This window comes from Talpa europaea (assembly GCF_964194135.1).
Source record: "Talpa europaea genome assembly, chromosome: 4".
NCBI classification, from domain to species: Eukaryota; Metazoa; Chordata; class Mammalia; order Eulipotyphla; family Talpidae; genus Talpa; species Talpa europaea.
Window position 1 is genome coordinate 14,531,211 of NC_140070.1, and position 15,475 is coordinate 14,546,685.

The 15,475-nt window shown below is 47.4% G+C and overlaps 1 protein-coding gene across 1 annotated transcript in view; it reads left to right on the forward strand.

Annotated features, from left to right (window-relative positions):
* Positions 1 to 4,289: 4,289 nt before the first annotated feature.
* Positions 4,290 to 15,475, forward strand: part of SH3RF1 (SH3 domain containing ring finger 1) — a gene marked incomplete at both ends in the record, with an annotated part of 142,695 nt that continues 131,509 nt past the window's right edge. The window contains one exon of the mRNA XM_084232146.1: positions 4,290 to 4,682. Within this exon, the coding sequence (XP_084088272.1) occupies positions 4,290 to 4,682 (393 nt within the window). The remainder of the gene's footprint in view (positions 4,683 to 15,475) is intronic.

Here is a 15,475-nt window from a genome sequence, read left to right on the forward strand (position 1 = left end):
GGGAGGAGACAGTGCATTCAGGTTTAGCTCAGGTGACATGCAGGAAACCTTGGTATAGTGGGAGGAAAACTGGGCTTGGGATCTAGTTACCTGAGGTTGAGTCTTGGTTCAACATATTTTATTCTGTGTGGCTTGGGGAGGAAGTGAAGCTATCTGAGCTTCAGGTTTATAACTGTAAACAGCCCCTATCTGCTAACTGACAAATAATCTGCCAGTCAGCCTCACCTTCACCTGCACAGTTCCAGATATAGAAGTAGTGGGTTAAGTCGTTACTTGTGGAGTGTCTTATTTGTAACTTGTTGGATTAAAAACTCCTGATTCTGTTCATTTCTTTACTTGATTTCTCAGCTCAAAAGGATGTGTTTGGTACCTTCTAATGGGCGAATGGTGGTGACAGTATGACTGTCAGCATATTCATCTGTTTAGAGTAAAGCTAAGGAGGGATGACAATAGAGCTTTGGTTGCAATGGGGAGTGAATGAATACATGTTTAGCACAGTGACCGGCAAATAGTCAATGACTGGTAACAGTTGTTAAATTTTTTTCTTAGGTGATTCTCATTTATTTTGAATAGTTTAGCGGTAACCCTGGCTGGAGACTAGAGGCTGGTCTGAGTCCTCTTACAAATGTCAACCTGGTTGGTGGCCAGGCAGGGATTTCTTGCACAATTTCTGTAGCCCTTATTTTCACCTACTTTCGGCACACTTTTGAGGAAGAGTACCTGAGATAACTTTTTATAAGCTGATGGTACATGCAAATAAAATAATGACAACATTGAGATCAATGACAACATTTTAACTTGTTTCCCCTCTGAACTGAGGCTGAAAAACAAAGCTCAAAACCTGTGGAGGTGTTTTTCAACACGACGTTTTAGAGTTACAGGTGTGTGCCCGGGGCAACCCAAACAAAGATTACAGCGCTGTTTATGGCTGCCTCCCAGGCTCAGATAAAAGAGGCGCCTCTCAGCCAGCTTTATGGTGCCAGCCTTACCCGAGGTCAGACTTTGAATTCTCCCCATTTAGGGCTGGTCTAACAGGGCCTCCCAAGCTGGGTTTTAAGCCTCCCCTCCTGTTTTCCTAGCCCTGCTCCTTCCCCACTTAGGTTTCTAGGGCAACCACCCTCCCACAGGGTCGGGTTGGGGTCCTGGGGGAGGCTGGGGGAGGCCTGGGTGCTCCCAGGGGGCAGCAATGGGGGGCGATCCCAGCGGGGAGCAAAGCGGGGCAGCCCCAGGTGGGAGCAATGAGGGGCGTCGGCGGGAAGCAATGCGGAGCGACCCCAGGGGGGAGCAATGCGGGACATCCCCGGGCGGGGGTGGGGGGGAAGCAATGCAGGGCGACCCGGGGGGGAGCAATGCGGGACGTCCCCGGGGGGGGGGAGCAATGCGGGGCGTCCCCGGGGGGAGCAACGCGGGGCGCCCGGGGTTCCCTGGAAGGGGCGAGCGGACAGCTGCCCCTGGGACCGTCCACATCCCGAATCGCACCGCCCCTCCCGACCTCCGGGCACCGTACTCGGCTCTCCCGCCGCGGAGACTCGGCCTCGCCGGGACTGGGGAGCGCGGCCAAGGGGGAGCCGTCCCGCCCAGGCCGCGCCCGCGCTTTCCCGGACCAGCCCCTCCCGACGCCGGGCGGGGTCGGTCCAGGCCGGCGGGCCCCGGGGCGTCCTCTGCTCCCGGCCGCCGCTCCCCGGGCCCTCGCCCTCGCCCCCCGGGGTGCGTCTTCCGGCGAGCTCGCCCCGCGGGACGCGCCGGCCCCCCGCGCCTCTCCTCAGGCCCCCCGCGCCTCTCCTCAGGCCCCCCGCGCCTCTCTCCTCAGGGCCCCCGCGCCTCTCCTCAGGCCCCCCGCGCCTCTCTCCTCAGGCCCCCCGCGCCTCTCCTCAGGCCCCCCGCGCCTCTCCTCAGCCCCCCCGCGCCTCTCCTCAGGCCCCCCGCGCCTCTCTCCTCAGGGCCCCCGCGCCTCTCCTCAGGCCCCCCGCGCCTCTCTCCTCAGGCCCCCCGCGCCTCTCCTCAGGCCCCCCGCGCCTCTCCTCAGCCCCCCCGCGCCTCTCCTCAGGCCCCCCGCGCCTCTCCTCAGGCCCCGCGGGCGCCGCTTCCGGGCCCCGGGCGCCCGCGCGCCCGCCCGGCCGCCGCCCTCTCGCGCCCCCGCCGGGCGCAGCTACCTGGGCGCGGGGCCGGGCGCGGCGGCCGGGCGGCTCCGGGGGGCGGCGCTGTGGTGCGGGCCGCCCCCTCGCGCCCGGGGCGCCGGCGGCGGCTCGGCCTCCGCCTCCTCCCGTCGCCGCGCTCCGCCTCCGCCCGCCTGGGCTGGGAAAGCGGGAGGCGGCGGCGGCCCGCGGGCGCGCGAGGGGGCGGCGGGGAGACTCCGGGTGTCGCCGCGCGTCACGGACCTGAAGCGGCGAGCGCGGCGGGCGCGCCGGGGCCGCCTCTGCCTCGGCCGCCGCCGCCGATGCGGGGCCGCGAACAAAGAGGAGGAGCCCAGGCGCGAGGTAGGGCGCGGGGCCCCGCGCGGTCGGGGCGCACCCCTCACCCCCGCTCCGCGCTGCGGCGTCTCCGGCTCCCCGCCCCGGGGGCCCCGGGGGCCCCGCGCCGGACCTGCCTGAGCGCAGCCCGCGGCCCCGCTGCCGGCTCCCGGCTCCGGGCTGGAAGGCGCCCGGGCTCGGGGGGCGCGGGCTCTGGGGGGCACCCTCCGCCCGGCGCGTGGGGATGCTTCCCGGGGGCACCTGGTGGGGCTGACTCCTCGCAACTTGCTGCTGCGGGGTGAGGGCTCGGGCGGCGCAAACTTCCCGCCGCCCGTCGTGCGGGGTGTGTGAGCCCGGCCTGACCCCGGGGTGGCGGGGCGAGGCGGGGCGAGGCGCCCCCGGGGCCCGCGCCCCCACCCCGCCTGCGCCCCGGCCCCGACCTCGGCCGCCGGGGCCGCGCTCCCTGGCTCCGGGGGGTGCCGGCGGCCGCCGCGCCTCCCTGCGGGGCCCCGGGCTCCGGGGCTTGGCAGCCGGGAAGAGGGGCGCAGTCTTGGGGCTCCCCGCCGCCCCGATTCTGTCAGGAACAGCTGTTGGTGCTTCCAGCCAACCTTTTTAACCCCCTTTCTCCTAGACATCCACGTTGACATCTGTGTTGGGGAGGGGGTGCCTCGGCTGGTCACTGGCTTAATTGCTTTTTCCCGAATGGCCCCATTTTCGTAGTAATGTTCACCGTTTTCAGCCCAGCATTCCCTTGTCAAATTCTTTCAGCGATAATTTTGCCAGATTTTCTGAATGGATTAGGACAGGCCTTTCAGAAATCCGTTTTGGAGTTTGCCAACCCCTGGCCAGAAGGGTGCTTTTCTGTTTCCCCCCTGCTTTCATGCAAATCTGTAGTTCTGTCCTTTAGAATTGTCAATCTTCGGATCCTTTGGTTGGGCAAGATTAAACAGTTCTATTTTTAAGAACAGTGAAGGAACATATGTATTTAATATTGGGATCATTTACCACAAGCGATCACATGAGGCTTGGATTCTTAAAGTGGCTGCAAAATTGGCAACTTTGTTGGATTTAAAAGTAATTTCAGGTAGAGGAAACTTTCAATTGCTTCTGTTGAGCTTCTCAAATGAGTTGAGCACTTTATTAAGGCAGCTCATATCACTCTGAGAACTGAAGAAATTATGTTCTTTATGGCATTTCATAAATCCTGTTTACCCAGCAACTCTGTAGAATTTGGTTATTTCTGTACAGTGTACTCCTTAGATAGGTATGGGGATTAATTTTGAATCGTTAATAAGCCTATTTTTAAAAAGATTTATGCATATAAGAACTGGGGTGTAGGCCAGCGGTGGGAGAGGGGTGAGAAGATTCTACAGAAACAGAGTGGGGAACAGAACATGTGAATCTACTGAAATACACTGCTGAGGGGAGCAGCAGGGGAGACAGGAGAGGTCTGCTGGGCCATGTGGGTTAGCTCCTTGGCCAGGGATTGAACTCATATTGCAGTGGCTGGCTATAGCTTGATAGCGCTGTGTCTTTAACCCCTGTGCCACCTCGGAGGCCCCTAAAAAGCTTTATTTTGTTTTTAATTGTTGACTTGGAGTTCAGGAATCACATTCCAAAGCAAAGCTGCAGTATGCAGAGGAAGCACTTTTGTGGACTTTTTGGCTCTTGGCTCCTCTGTGAACCTTTTCCCCCAAAACAATACTAATTTTCAATCTTTTCTTTCTCTCCTCCCATGACTCCAGAGCAAGATCTGCAATGGATGTTACATGAATCACTTTAAGGGATGCACACAGCTATGAACATTTCTGAAGCTTTTCCTCAGTAAACTAGATAAAGATGGATGAATCTGCCTTGTTGGATCTTCTGGAGTGTCCTGTGTGTCTAGAGCGGCTCGATGCTTCTGCAAAGGTCTTGCCTTGCCAGCATACATTTTGCAAACGATGTTTGCTGGGAATTGTAGGTTCCCGAAATGAACTCAGATGTCCCGAGTGCAGGACTCTCGTTGGCTCGGGCGTTGAGGAGCTTCCAAGTAACATCCTGCTGGTCAGACTTCTGGATGGCATCAAGCAGAGGCCTTGGAAACCTGGACCTGGTGGGGGCGGTGGCATGAACTGCACAAGTGCTTTAAGGTCTCAGAGCAGCGCTGTGGCTAATTGTAGCTCAAAAGATATGCAGAGCTCACAGGGTGGACAGCAGCCACGGGTGCAAGCCTGGAGCCCCCCGGTGAGGGTGAGTAGCCTGTGAAGCAGTTTGGGACATAAAGGTGTTGATGATCACATGTTTTCTTTATCCTTTGGTTTGATTTTTCTAAATCAGTTCATTGCTAAAGAAGCCACATTTATTGGAACAGATAGGAAATGATGCCGCAGAATGTTTTTTTTTTTTTTTTTTTGCTTTTGGAAGGAGATTGCATATAAAGAATTCATTTTCTGATTTTTAAAAGGGTCTCCAGATAGTCTTTATGATCTTTTAAGATATGTTTTAGGAAACAGCAATTACTCAGTGAAATCTAAAACAGCAGGTTTTTTTGTGTGTGTATGTCCACTGTAAGATGGAAATTTGGTAGGGTTTTACCTTTTGGATGGAGTTGGGAGAGCCATAATTGTGTGTGTGTGTGTACATATGTGTTGTAAACATGTTTGTGGGTAAATCTTGAGTAGGAAATGAAACCTTAATTTTTATGTTGCTTAGAGCCATTCTATTGGTTTTATGAATGCATAGCACAGAATTTACTGGTTGGAGGAATTCTTAACAAATCATGGCCACAGGTAGCAGAGTTCTGTTGCTGTGGCAACAAAATGTCATTTAGGACTACACTAAGACAGCAGAGAATCCAGCTTTCATATTGGGTTTTACAGGGAGTTAGAGGTAATGTTTTCATAGATATGGATTTATAGTAAGTAATTACTGAAGTAATTTTAAGTGAAGCTAAATATTTAAGTGAAACTTAAGTATTTGGGCAGTTAACCACAATTTAAATTTCTAGAAAGTCAAGTATTGTGAATAACTATAAATTATGTTATGGGTGATGGCACCCCAATAAGACATACTTTTCTTATTTTTGTAGTCAAAAGTAATATGGACATCTAATTAAAACGATTCCATTTTTGTTGGAAGAAACAGTTTCGACAATTGGCCAAAATAATAAAATCTATTTTTAAAGAACTGTAAAGTTGGATGAGAATTTTTTTTCAAATATTTCTAGTAAACTCAAAACTGATGACTGACTTTTTGGAGGACCTACCCACCAGCCATCCACAGGTGTGACGGACAGCTGTAACTCATTCCCTTACTTCCTTCTTAAGAGCATCTTTTTTTTTTTCTTTTAAAGATTTATTTATTTATGCGTACAAGAGCTGGGGTATAGGCCTGTGGCGCAGGGTGGGGAGTCTTGGTGAAAGGATTCACCAGAGACAGAATGGGGGACAGAACAGGCAGATTGACCAACGTACACTGCTGAGGGGAGACAGGAGAGGTCTGCTGCGCCAAGTCGTTGCTCCCTGGCCAGCCAGGAATCTAACTCCATACTGCAGTGGCTGCCAGTGGCTGCGGATAGCTTCATAGGTTGCCTCTTAACCCTTGCCCCACCAGGGAGGCCCCTTAAGAGCATCTTTTAAAAATATTACTATGTATTAGATTGAAAATATGTCAAGCTTATCAAGTCCTAGAAAAATTTCATCCCTGAGCCTTCTGATTTCTTTTGATTCATATTTAATTTTTTCAGGATAGCAAAAATCTTGAGTTAGGAAGGATTTTCTGTATTTGAAGCCCATATGTTGTTTGAGATTGATCTGCTTATAGTGCTTTGCTTAGAATTCCTTTATTTTATGGAGTTTTACTGGTTGCTTGATTGGAATATATGGACTCATGAATATTTTAGCCTCAGAACCAGTGATAAAGTTGGTAATTTCTGAACACCTGACCCAGGTCTACTTAGTTTAATGAAGGAGTAGATGTGTTTTCTTTGGTGAGGTTTTCTTTCCTTGTTAATTAGCTAGAGAAGGCATAGCTTCTGGCTGTGAATAGAAGTAGCCAGGTTGTTGAGGCATTGCCTCACCTGTTGTGAGGAATGCACTGAATGTTTGATTACCGATAAGAAGGAATTGAAGAGGCCTCAAAAATTCAACTCATGTCCTTTGAATTTTAACTTTTCCTTTGAATATGGAAATTGACTAGGTGATGCTGTAATGTTCATTTATTTGAAAGACTAAGCTCCCCAAATTGAGCTTCCTTTTTCTTAGGTAAGTTATTTTGAGATTGTGATCACGTTAATATTCTTTTCCTAGCTATATGATTTTCCTAATTAACCTCATGTTTCTTATTTAGCGTGACAAGAATTACTTGAACTTTTATAATTTGGATAAAATAGTTGCTGTCAAGAAAATTATGACTTTGGGGGGAAGGTACAGAGAGTGGAGGACAAACAACAAAATTATTCAGTGGGGGTTGGGGGGAAGAAAATATTGTTTAAAAAATAAAAAAATAAAAAAAAATTCAGTAGTCTGAGGTTGATGCAAATGCTGCAATATTTATAAAAAGAACAGTTTTTTTTTTTTTAATCTAAATAATTTCTCAAGAGTAGTGCCTGGTTCCTTTAGGTTTTTATAGTTTACTTTAAAGAATTTATAACAGCCAGTGCTACACAAACATCCCATGCATTTGAAAGTTAAATGTATTGCAGAAAAGTACTGCTTTTAAAAGTCAGAAATTTGTAACAAACAGCCATGTGGAGGTTGTAACACGCTCCTCGGGACTCTTCTCTGAACTGAGTGACCGTAATAAATCCCAAACGTGCATCCTCTTCCCTTAGATGTTCTGACACCACCAAGTGGTGCTTGAGCCGGTTTCCACATGTTGCACGAAGCTGAAAGTGATAACATGTGGAATGTTGCTTCAGTTTATTAGTTATGTTCTATGTTCCATTAGATGCTGGCCATGTGGCTTCCTCATGCGTTTCGCCGAGGTAGATTGTTATCAGCACATACGAACATTTCCAATGTGGGACACACATCTTGTTCCCAGAATTTTTGTGTTTCCTGCCTGAAATGAAAAAGTGTTGGGTTAGAGTCACCATGGGAGTCTGTTAAGAATTCCCGTTGGTTTTAGGTCAAAGTTAAGCAGTGGAATGAGCCACAGGGAGAGCGCCACTGCAGAGACCCGTTTCAATGGACTAAAAAATGTACCTACAGAAGACAGAACATTTATATGTGTTAAATATACATATGCAAAACTAGATGTGGAAGGAATATTTAAATAATTCCTGTGGAATTATGAACTAATTTAATTAAGTATGTGGTTTCATTGCTTTAAGATCTAGTAGTATCTGTGCCTGTTTCTTTTTATATATTATTTCTCAATGATTTCACATTACCTCTACTTTTATTCAGCAAAAGTTGATCACATGACAACTTTTGCATGAATTTACAGTTTATTCTGTCCTTTGCCTAACATATATTTATTAAAAAGATTTGTTTATGCATAGAAGAACTGGGATGTAGGACAGAGGGGTGGGGTTGTGGAGGGGTTGAGAGGATTCACCAGAGACAAGAGTGGGGAGCAGAACAGGCAGATCTACTGAAATACACTGCTGAGGGGAGCAGCAGGAGAGACGGGGGAGGTCTGCTGTGCCATATGTGGGTTAGCTCTCTGGCTGGGGATTGAACTCTGGCCATAGTGGCAATAACACCATGGTGCTGACTTAACCCCTATGCCGCCAACAAGGCCCTGCCTAATATTTATTTAGCACTTACTAGGTGCCAGTCACTAGCTGCTAGGTAGATAATGATGGGTAAACTAGATACAGAACCTGCTTATAAATCCATGACTACATGATCAGTCTTGTGGGAGAGACACATGTTAATAACATGCTAACAATGCAGGTATGTCATTAAACGTGACAAATGTGACAGAGAGTGGCGGAGAGAAGCATCTGTGTTTCGTGTGAGGGTGTCTGGATGTGTGGTGTGTACTTGTGTGCATGTAGTGTTCAAAAGCTTCCTTGAGGAAGGAGCATTTGAGCTGAGATCTTAAGGGTGAAATGATATTTGTTAGTTGAGATGGGCTGGGGCAGGGGCTGAGGAGAAAGGATTCCAAAGGCCCTGACCTAAGGTGGGATAGGCTATGGTTTCTGGGAAGAACTGGTGGCAGGGAGTGTGAACTAAACAATCGATGGCCTGAATGCCATTATGTGCAAGGCATCCAGAGCCACCCCAAGCCATGGGGTAGCTAAGGGGCAGGTGAGTGGTATAGCTGGCAAGAGCTCTGCATTTGAGGTCAGAAAATGGGAGTATAGCTTGGACTCTTGGATTGAGAGACAAGGAGGAAAGGTAAAAGTAGGGCATGCTGGGGATGGGGAAATACAGCTGAATTTCCTTTCTGCAGATGCTGAGTATGCTTTCATTTCTCCATATTCACATGCACACCTCCCTTCTGTCTCTCTTATTGTGTTCCTCCAAATTCCTGTTTCCTTCCGATCTCTGCTGTCTCAGAATGTGACTATATTTGGGGGTAGTGTCTTTAGATAGTGATCAAGGTGAAAAGTCATTCGGGCAGGCCCTGCTCTACACAGTGACTAGAGTCCTGCTGAGAGACACAGAGGGAGGACCTGTGAAGATACCCAGGCAAATAGCCATCTGCAAACCAAGGAGAGAGGCCTCAGGAGAAATCAGCCTGCACTGGATCACAGAATTTTAGCCTCTGGAACTGAGGAAATGTCTTGTTAAAGCCAGCCAATCTGTGGCACTTGGTCCAGCAGCCCAGCGGACTAGTGCATGAACCCTACATGCACCTCTAGAGGTTGGCCCCTTGAGTGGCCTCTCTGTCCTCTGCCATCCTCAAGGCCTGGCTTGATTCTTTATAGCCTGCAGTGGTCCAGTCTTCTCTGTTCTTCACTGCGTAGATACAGCAACTGTCCCTGCCTTCTTCAGCTCCTTCCCAGCTCCTCAACTGGCTTGGCATAGTTTCAGAAATAGGAGGTTTATGTGACACTATTCCACATATGACAGAACATTGTGGAGTTGTGGAAACGAAGTACTGGGATGAGAGGACTACTACTATTTCCTTCCCTCTCACAAGTTCTGTAGCTGGAGTCTGGTGAGCGTGCTTAGGGTGTCTGAGGTATTCCCTAAGGAAAGGCAGCAGAAAGACAATTGAAGGGAGTTTGTGGAACAAGGCCAGATCACAGGGTTGCTCCAGGTAGGGTGAGGGGAGCTAGTGCTAGCCGTGAGTTGCTCTAAGCACCATCTGTGATGTCTAGTCATGAGTAAGTACCTGTGGACAGCTGCTTTCTGAGCTGGAGGCTCAGTTTTGTGAGATGACCTGTACTAAAACAAAGGTGGCAAAATGCGTGCTTCTTTTGAAAAAGACTTTACACCTTGGGCAAGTAAAAACACAAACAGTAAATAAAACAGCATAGAGTGAAGCATCAAATGAGGGGAAAAGGTGGACGAAGACTCTGTCCACCTCCTCTGTCCACTACTTGTACAGTCACCCCTGAATTAAATGCCTGGCCGGAGGGTGGACCAAGGGGACTGGAGTGGACAGGACACAGCAGGACACGTCCCTGGGGATTGATGCTCAGAACAGGCGCTCACTGGCACGGGCGTCACTGACGCTGCAGTGCCGGGGCCTGGGGTCTTTATTAATTCATACTGGACCTAAGCAAGACTTTCCTGTGGTGGTTTGCATGGGGAAGACATTTTGATGTTTTTCAATGGCCGAGTTAAAATCGAAAAAAAGTGTTTGTTTATGCCAGACATGCTGTAGACATCCTTGACCTGTTGTTCATCCTCGCCCCTTGCTTCAGTTCTCATGTCAGCCACGTCCTTTCTTTATTCCTAAGGTCAGTTTTGATGGTGAGGTGCAAGGCTGGGATTTGGGGCTGGGGTGGAAGGCAGGAGGAGTTCTCTGTGGTGTATACTGATTGGCAGCTTAAAAAATATTTAATACTTCTTTGTATCACATGATATATCATGTAACCATTATCAGGTAGGTCTCATCATAACCCTCTGGGGTTAAGTAGTAGTATTATTTAAGACATTAAAATGTAAATCTTAAAATGAGATTCTAAAAACATCCTGGTTGTAAAAAAATTCAACAGTATAAAAATGGTGTGAGGAAGTGTGACTGTCCTTCCAGAGGTCTTTGTATACATTTTTTTCCCCAAAGATTTATTTATGCATATAAGAGCTGGGATAAAGGCCAGCGATGCAGAGGGTGAGAGGATCCACCAGAGACAGAGTGGGGAACAGAACAGGCAGATTGACTGAAAATACACTGCTGAGGGGAGCAGCGGGTGAGACAGGAGAGGTCTGCTGCGCCATGTGGGTTTCTCCCTGCCTGGCCGGGGATAGAACTCGTGCTGCAGAGGCTGCGGATTGCTTCATAGTGTGGTGCATAATCCCTTGCGCCACCAGGGAGGCCATCTTGTATACATTTTTATGTGTATGCATATAGATCTGTTGTTTTTAACATGAATGGAATTTCATTTTTCACATAGATGATGACATAGTCTATTTACTGTCCCTGGGAAATCTTTTTGTGTCTGAGCACATATGTCTGCCTCTTTAAAAAAAAAACACCCGTTATAGATGTAACAGCTTATAGGAAAGTACACATGTTGGTACAAGTCATTAAATTATGCTTCATTTTTAAATGATTATGTAGTGTCTTTCTCTCTGCTTAATGGCAGAACTGGATAGAAAGGAGAAAACCAAGGCTTCCAATCTGTTCCTGATCCCCAGGGGTGGTCACACCACAGTGGTTTTTATGTCTTTTTTTCAAGGAAAAAAGTGATTAGAAATAGGATCACATTCTACATGCTTCTCTGCAAGATGCATTTTTCTAGGTATGGTCTATCTTCTGTAAGAAGGTAGGATGTGCTATTTTGTGGATGTGGAAAGAATGATTGAAAAAGATTGTCCTGCCTGAGGTCTGCCGGCCAGCAAGTGACCTGCGTCTTGCCCCAGGGGCCTCTTTCCATTAACCCCGCTCTGCTTAAGTGGCCAATGTTCTCCCTGGATGTGCGCCCTGCGTGCTGCTCTGGGCAGGGAAGCTTGTCTTAGTTGAAACCTGGGGAGCTTCTTTTCACTTTTCTTGCTGCATTTTTTTTTTTTTTCTGATAAAAGAAGATACCAAATGAAGCTCATTTATCCTGACAGTGGGCCAGGAAACCAGACCTTTTTTAGCTTGGTGTGTGTGAAGGTGGTTTGTAGATCAGAAGTCTTGGTCTCTGGTTCCAACACTACCATCAGTCACTGGGTTCCCTCAGGACAAAAATGCATAACCTCAGGTCCCTAAGCTCCACCAAGGAAAAGGTAGGCTGGGACTGCTGAGTCTGGTTCCTTGTTGACTCTTCAGAAACCATTGTGGTGTCTGGCACGTAGCATGTACGCAAAAGAGGTTTGTTGAACAAATGTTTGTTAGTTCCCTGGGACTGCTGTAGCAGATACCATGCACTGTGAGGCTTAAAACAGGAGATGTTTCTTCTCTCACGGTTCTGGAGGCAGAAGCCTGAAATCAAGGTGTTGGCAGAGCCTGCCCTTCCCTGAAACCATCAGGTGAGACTCTTCCCTTACCCCTTCCAACTTCTCACATCGCCCAGCATCCTTGGTTTTCCTTGGCCAGTAGACGGATCACTCCAACCTCTGCCTTCATCTTTCCATGACCTCTGCCCATGTGCCTGTGTCCAAATGTCCCTCATCTGAGGACACAGTCATGGGGTTAGGGCTTATCCTAAAGTAGTATGACCTTACCTTTACTTGGGCGAGCCCATTTCCCAGAAAGGCCACATTCACGGGTACTGGGGGTGAAGACTTGACCATTTCTTTTTTTTTTTTTTAAAGATTTATTTATTTATTTCTATAAGCACTGGGTACAGCCAGAAGTGTGGGAGGGTGAGAGAATTCACCAGAGCCAGAGTGGGGAGCAGAGCAGGCAGACCGACGAAATATACTGCTGAGGGGAGCAGTGGGTGCGGCAGGAGAGGTCTGGGCACCATGTGGGACGCTCTCTGGTGGCTGGGGATCTAACCAGCGCTGCAGAGGCCACAAGCAGCTTCGCAGCCCAGTGCTCAACTGCTGTGCCACCAGGGGAGGCCCCTTGAACATTTCTTTTTTGGGACACACAACCCATAGCAAAACAACCTGCAGAGGCCACAAGCAGCTTCGCAGCCCAGTGCTCAACTGCTGTGCCACCAGGGGAGGCCCCTTGAACATTTCTTTTTTGGGACACATAACCCATAGCAAAACAAATGAATGCCAGGATGAATGAATGAATGAATGAATGAATGAGTGACATGAATTCTAATGACCATCTAGGGATTCTCAGCTTTGCATTCTCTCAACAGTAGATGTGTACTTAAACCCTTTGCACTGTTCTCTTATAATCTGTAAAATGGGCAGAATGGGTTAACACTTCCCAATTAATAGGTTGTCTTATGGATAAATGCAAGGATTAATGTCAAGCATTTTGAAAATTATAGCATTGCTGTAAATGAGGTGTTATTAGTGTCATAAAAGTCATCACTCTTGGGCCTCCCCTGGTGGCGCAGGCAGTTGAGCACAGCGCTGTGAAGCTGTTCACAGCCTCTGCAGTGCTGGTTCGATCCCGGCTGCCGAGAATCCCACATGGCGCGGCAGACCTCTCCTCTCTCGCCCGCTGCTCCTCTCAGCAGTGTGTTTCAGTAAATCTGCCTTTTCTGCTCCCCACTCTGTCTCTGGTGAATCCTCTCACCCACCCACATCTCCGGCCTACACCCCACCCCAGTTCTTCTACACAAAAATAAAATCTTAAAAAAAAGAAATCTGTCATTTTCTACCTGGGACTATATTGTCTTTATCCCCGGCCCTGCTTTGCATGCCTCCATTCCCTCCCGCCCCACCTCTGCCAGCGAGAATGCTTTCTACTCCCTCATTTCGGTCAGGCACCTACTCTGTTTACTAATGCATCCACTCTCCAGTCCATTGCCTTAACATGGTTCAGACAAACCTGATAGGATGCTTATAAAGCCTTTTTCATTTAAGGTCAAAAGGCAAATTACTTTGAAATTCACTTTGTGGCAGGATTCCTTAGAAAATAGTACAGTAACACAGTACTCAGATTTCCCTGTTAGCTGAAAGAAGATTGTTCCTATTGGTATGATTTGGTAGGCTTTATTGTTGGGTCTGGAGACACTCAAAAATTTTTCATATAAGTGAATGATAATAGTATTTTCATCTGAAAAACAACCTACCAAATCATACCAAATAGGAGTGTTCTACTTTCAGATAGTGGGGAAACCTGTATTTAATATAATGAGGCGTACTCGTGATAGAAACATTAACATAGCAACATAATGTGGTGAGGAACCCACATAGCACAGCAGACATCAGTTCAGGGAAGCCTCATTTGCGCAGCAAGACAGCAGAGTGAGGTTTCCTTGTGACAGAAACATTACGTTTGGAAACAAGCTCACCAGTATGGCTCCTTCCCTCCAGAACTCAGACCTGTCATCCTCCCAAAAGTTTTATCATGAAACTATGATATCTTCCCACTTAAAAATGTCTTTTGCAGACTTCTGAAAGTAGTTACCTTAAAAAAGAAAATCCCTGTGCCCGACCACTTACAGTGGCCCCGCGATCCTCTGCAGGCTATGTGCTCGCCAATGCCTAGTCAGGCGGAGGGTAGCAGTTGCTTCGTGAATGGTGACATATGGGTAGCTGTAAACACAGCCATTTTAAAGATAGATGTGTGAGTGGGCTCTTTCGGGGTAGCTGGGAAAGGAATGGAGGTGCCATTTCAAATGGTTGACAGTAGCAGTTAAGTAGTAGATTATTTGCGTTGTGAAACATGGAAAAAGAGAGCAGTGGGAGGATGTGCAAATGAATTTTTAAGTTACATTGAATATAGTGCAGACACGCAAGCATTGTCAAGTTTGAACATTTCCCTGTTTGCCCAAGGAAATAAAAAATTCCTTAAACTATTTTTGACAGGGAAAAAATCCTTTTGAAATACTGTATATTCACTGTTTATCATTCAGCAATGAATGAACAGAAGTAAATTTTTGTTATTTCAGATGTAGTTGAGTGGTTCTAATAATGAAGGATTATACGGAAATGAAATGAAAGTTTCCTACAGGGTATATCCTCATATCTGGTTTTCATTTACATGAGGTACCTCCCAAATAACACAATTATAAAGCAATAGAGCAAGATGTCAGTGGGGGTATAAATAGCCCTGGCATTTTGTATCAGGTTCTTGGAAGTGTGTTTGAGCACTAATGTTTGAAAGTTGGTATAATATTTGCTTTGCTAAAGGAGATTCTGTTTCTATAGAGTTGGAAGTATTCTGACTCCTAATTATGTAATTTCTTAGTTTTAAAGATCCTTATGGGACTTTAAACTTTCTTTAATACATTAAACAGAGATTAAACATTGTATAATAAATAAAATTGTTTTAAACTTTAAATTTCCTTTGCTCAGCTTATTCAAATGGACAGTTGACAATGTTTTTTCCATTGTCAAACATGTCTTTTGTTTTTTTTAAAGATTTATTTATTTATGCATACAAGAGCTGGGGTACAGGCCAGAGATGTGGGGGGTGAGAGGATTCACCAGAGACAGTGAGGAACAGAACAGGCAGATTGACTGAAACATACTGCTGAGGGGAGCAGCGGGCAAGTCAGGAGAGGTCTGCTGTGCCATGTGGCTTGCTTCCTGGCCAGCTGGGCATCGGACTCGTGCTGTTGAGGCTGCGCATTGCTTCGCAGTGCAGTGCTTAACCCTTTGCACCACCAGGGATGCCCCTCAAACATGTCTTTAAGTACTCTCTTTGATAGCAATTTTCTAGCTTATCATGTTTTTACTCCCTACCCCTCACATATAGTTGAACTCAAAAATAAACAAAACAAAATAAAAGCTTAAGTCTATAAAGCTAAGACTTCTGGTCCTTTTGGTAGACCTAAATGTTTTCATTCATTATTATATATTTCATAGCACATAATGCTATTCATTTTTCTATTTTCCACTCATTTTCATAAAACAAGT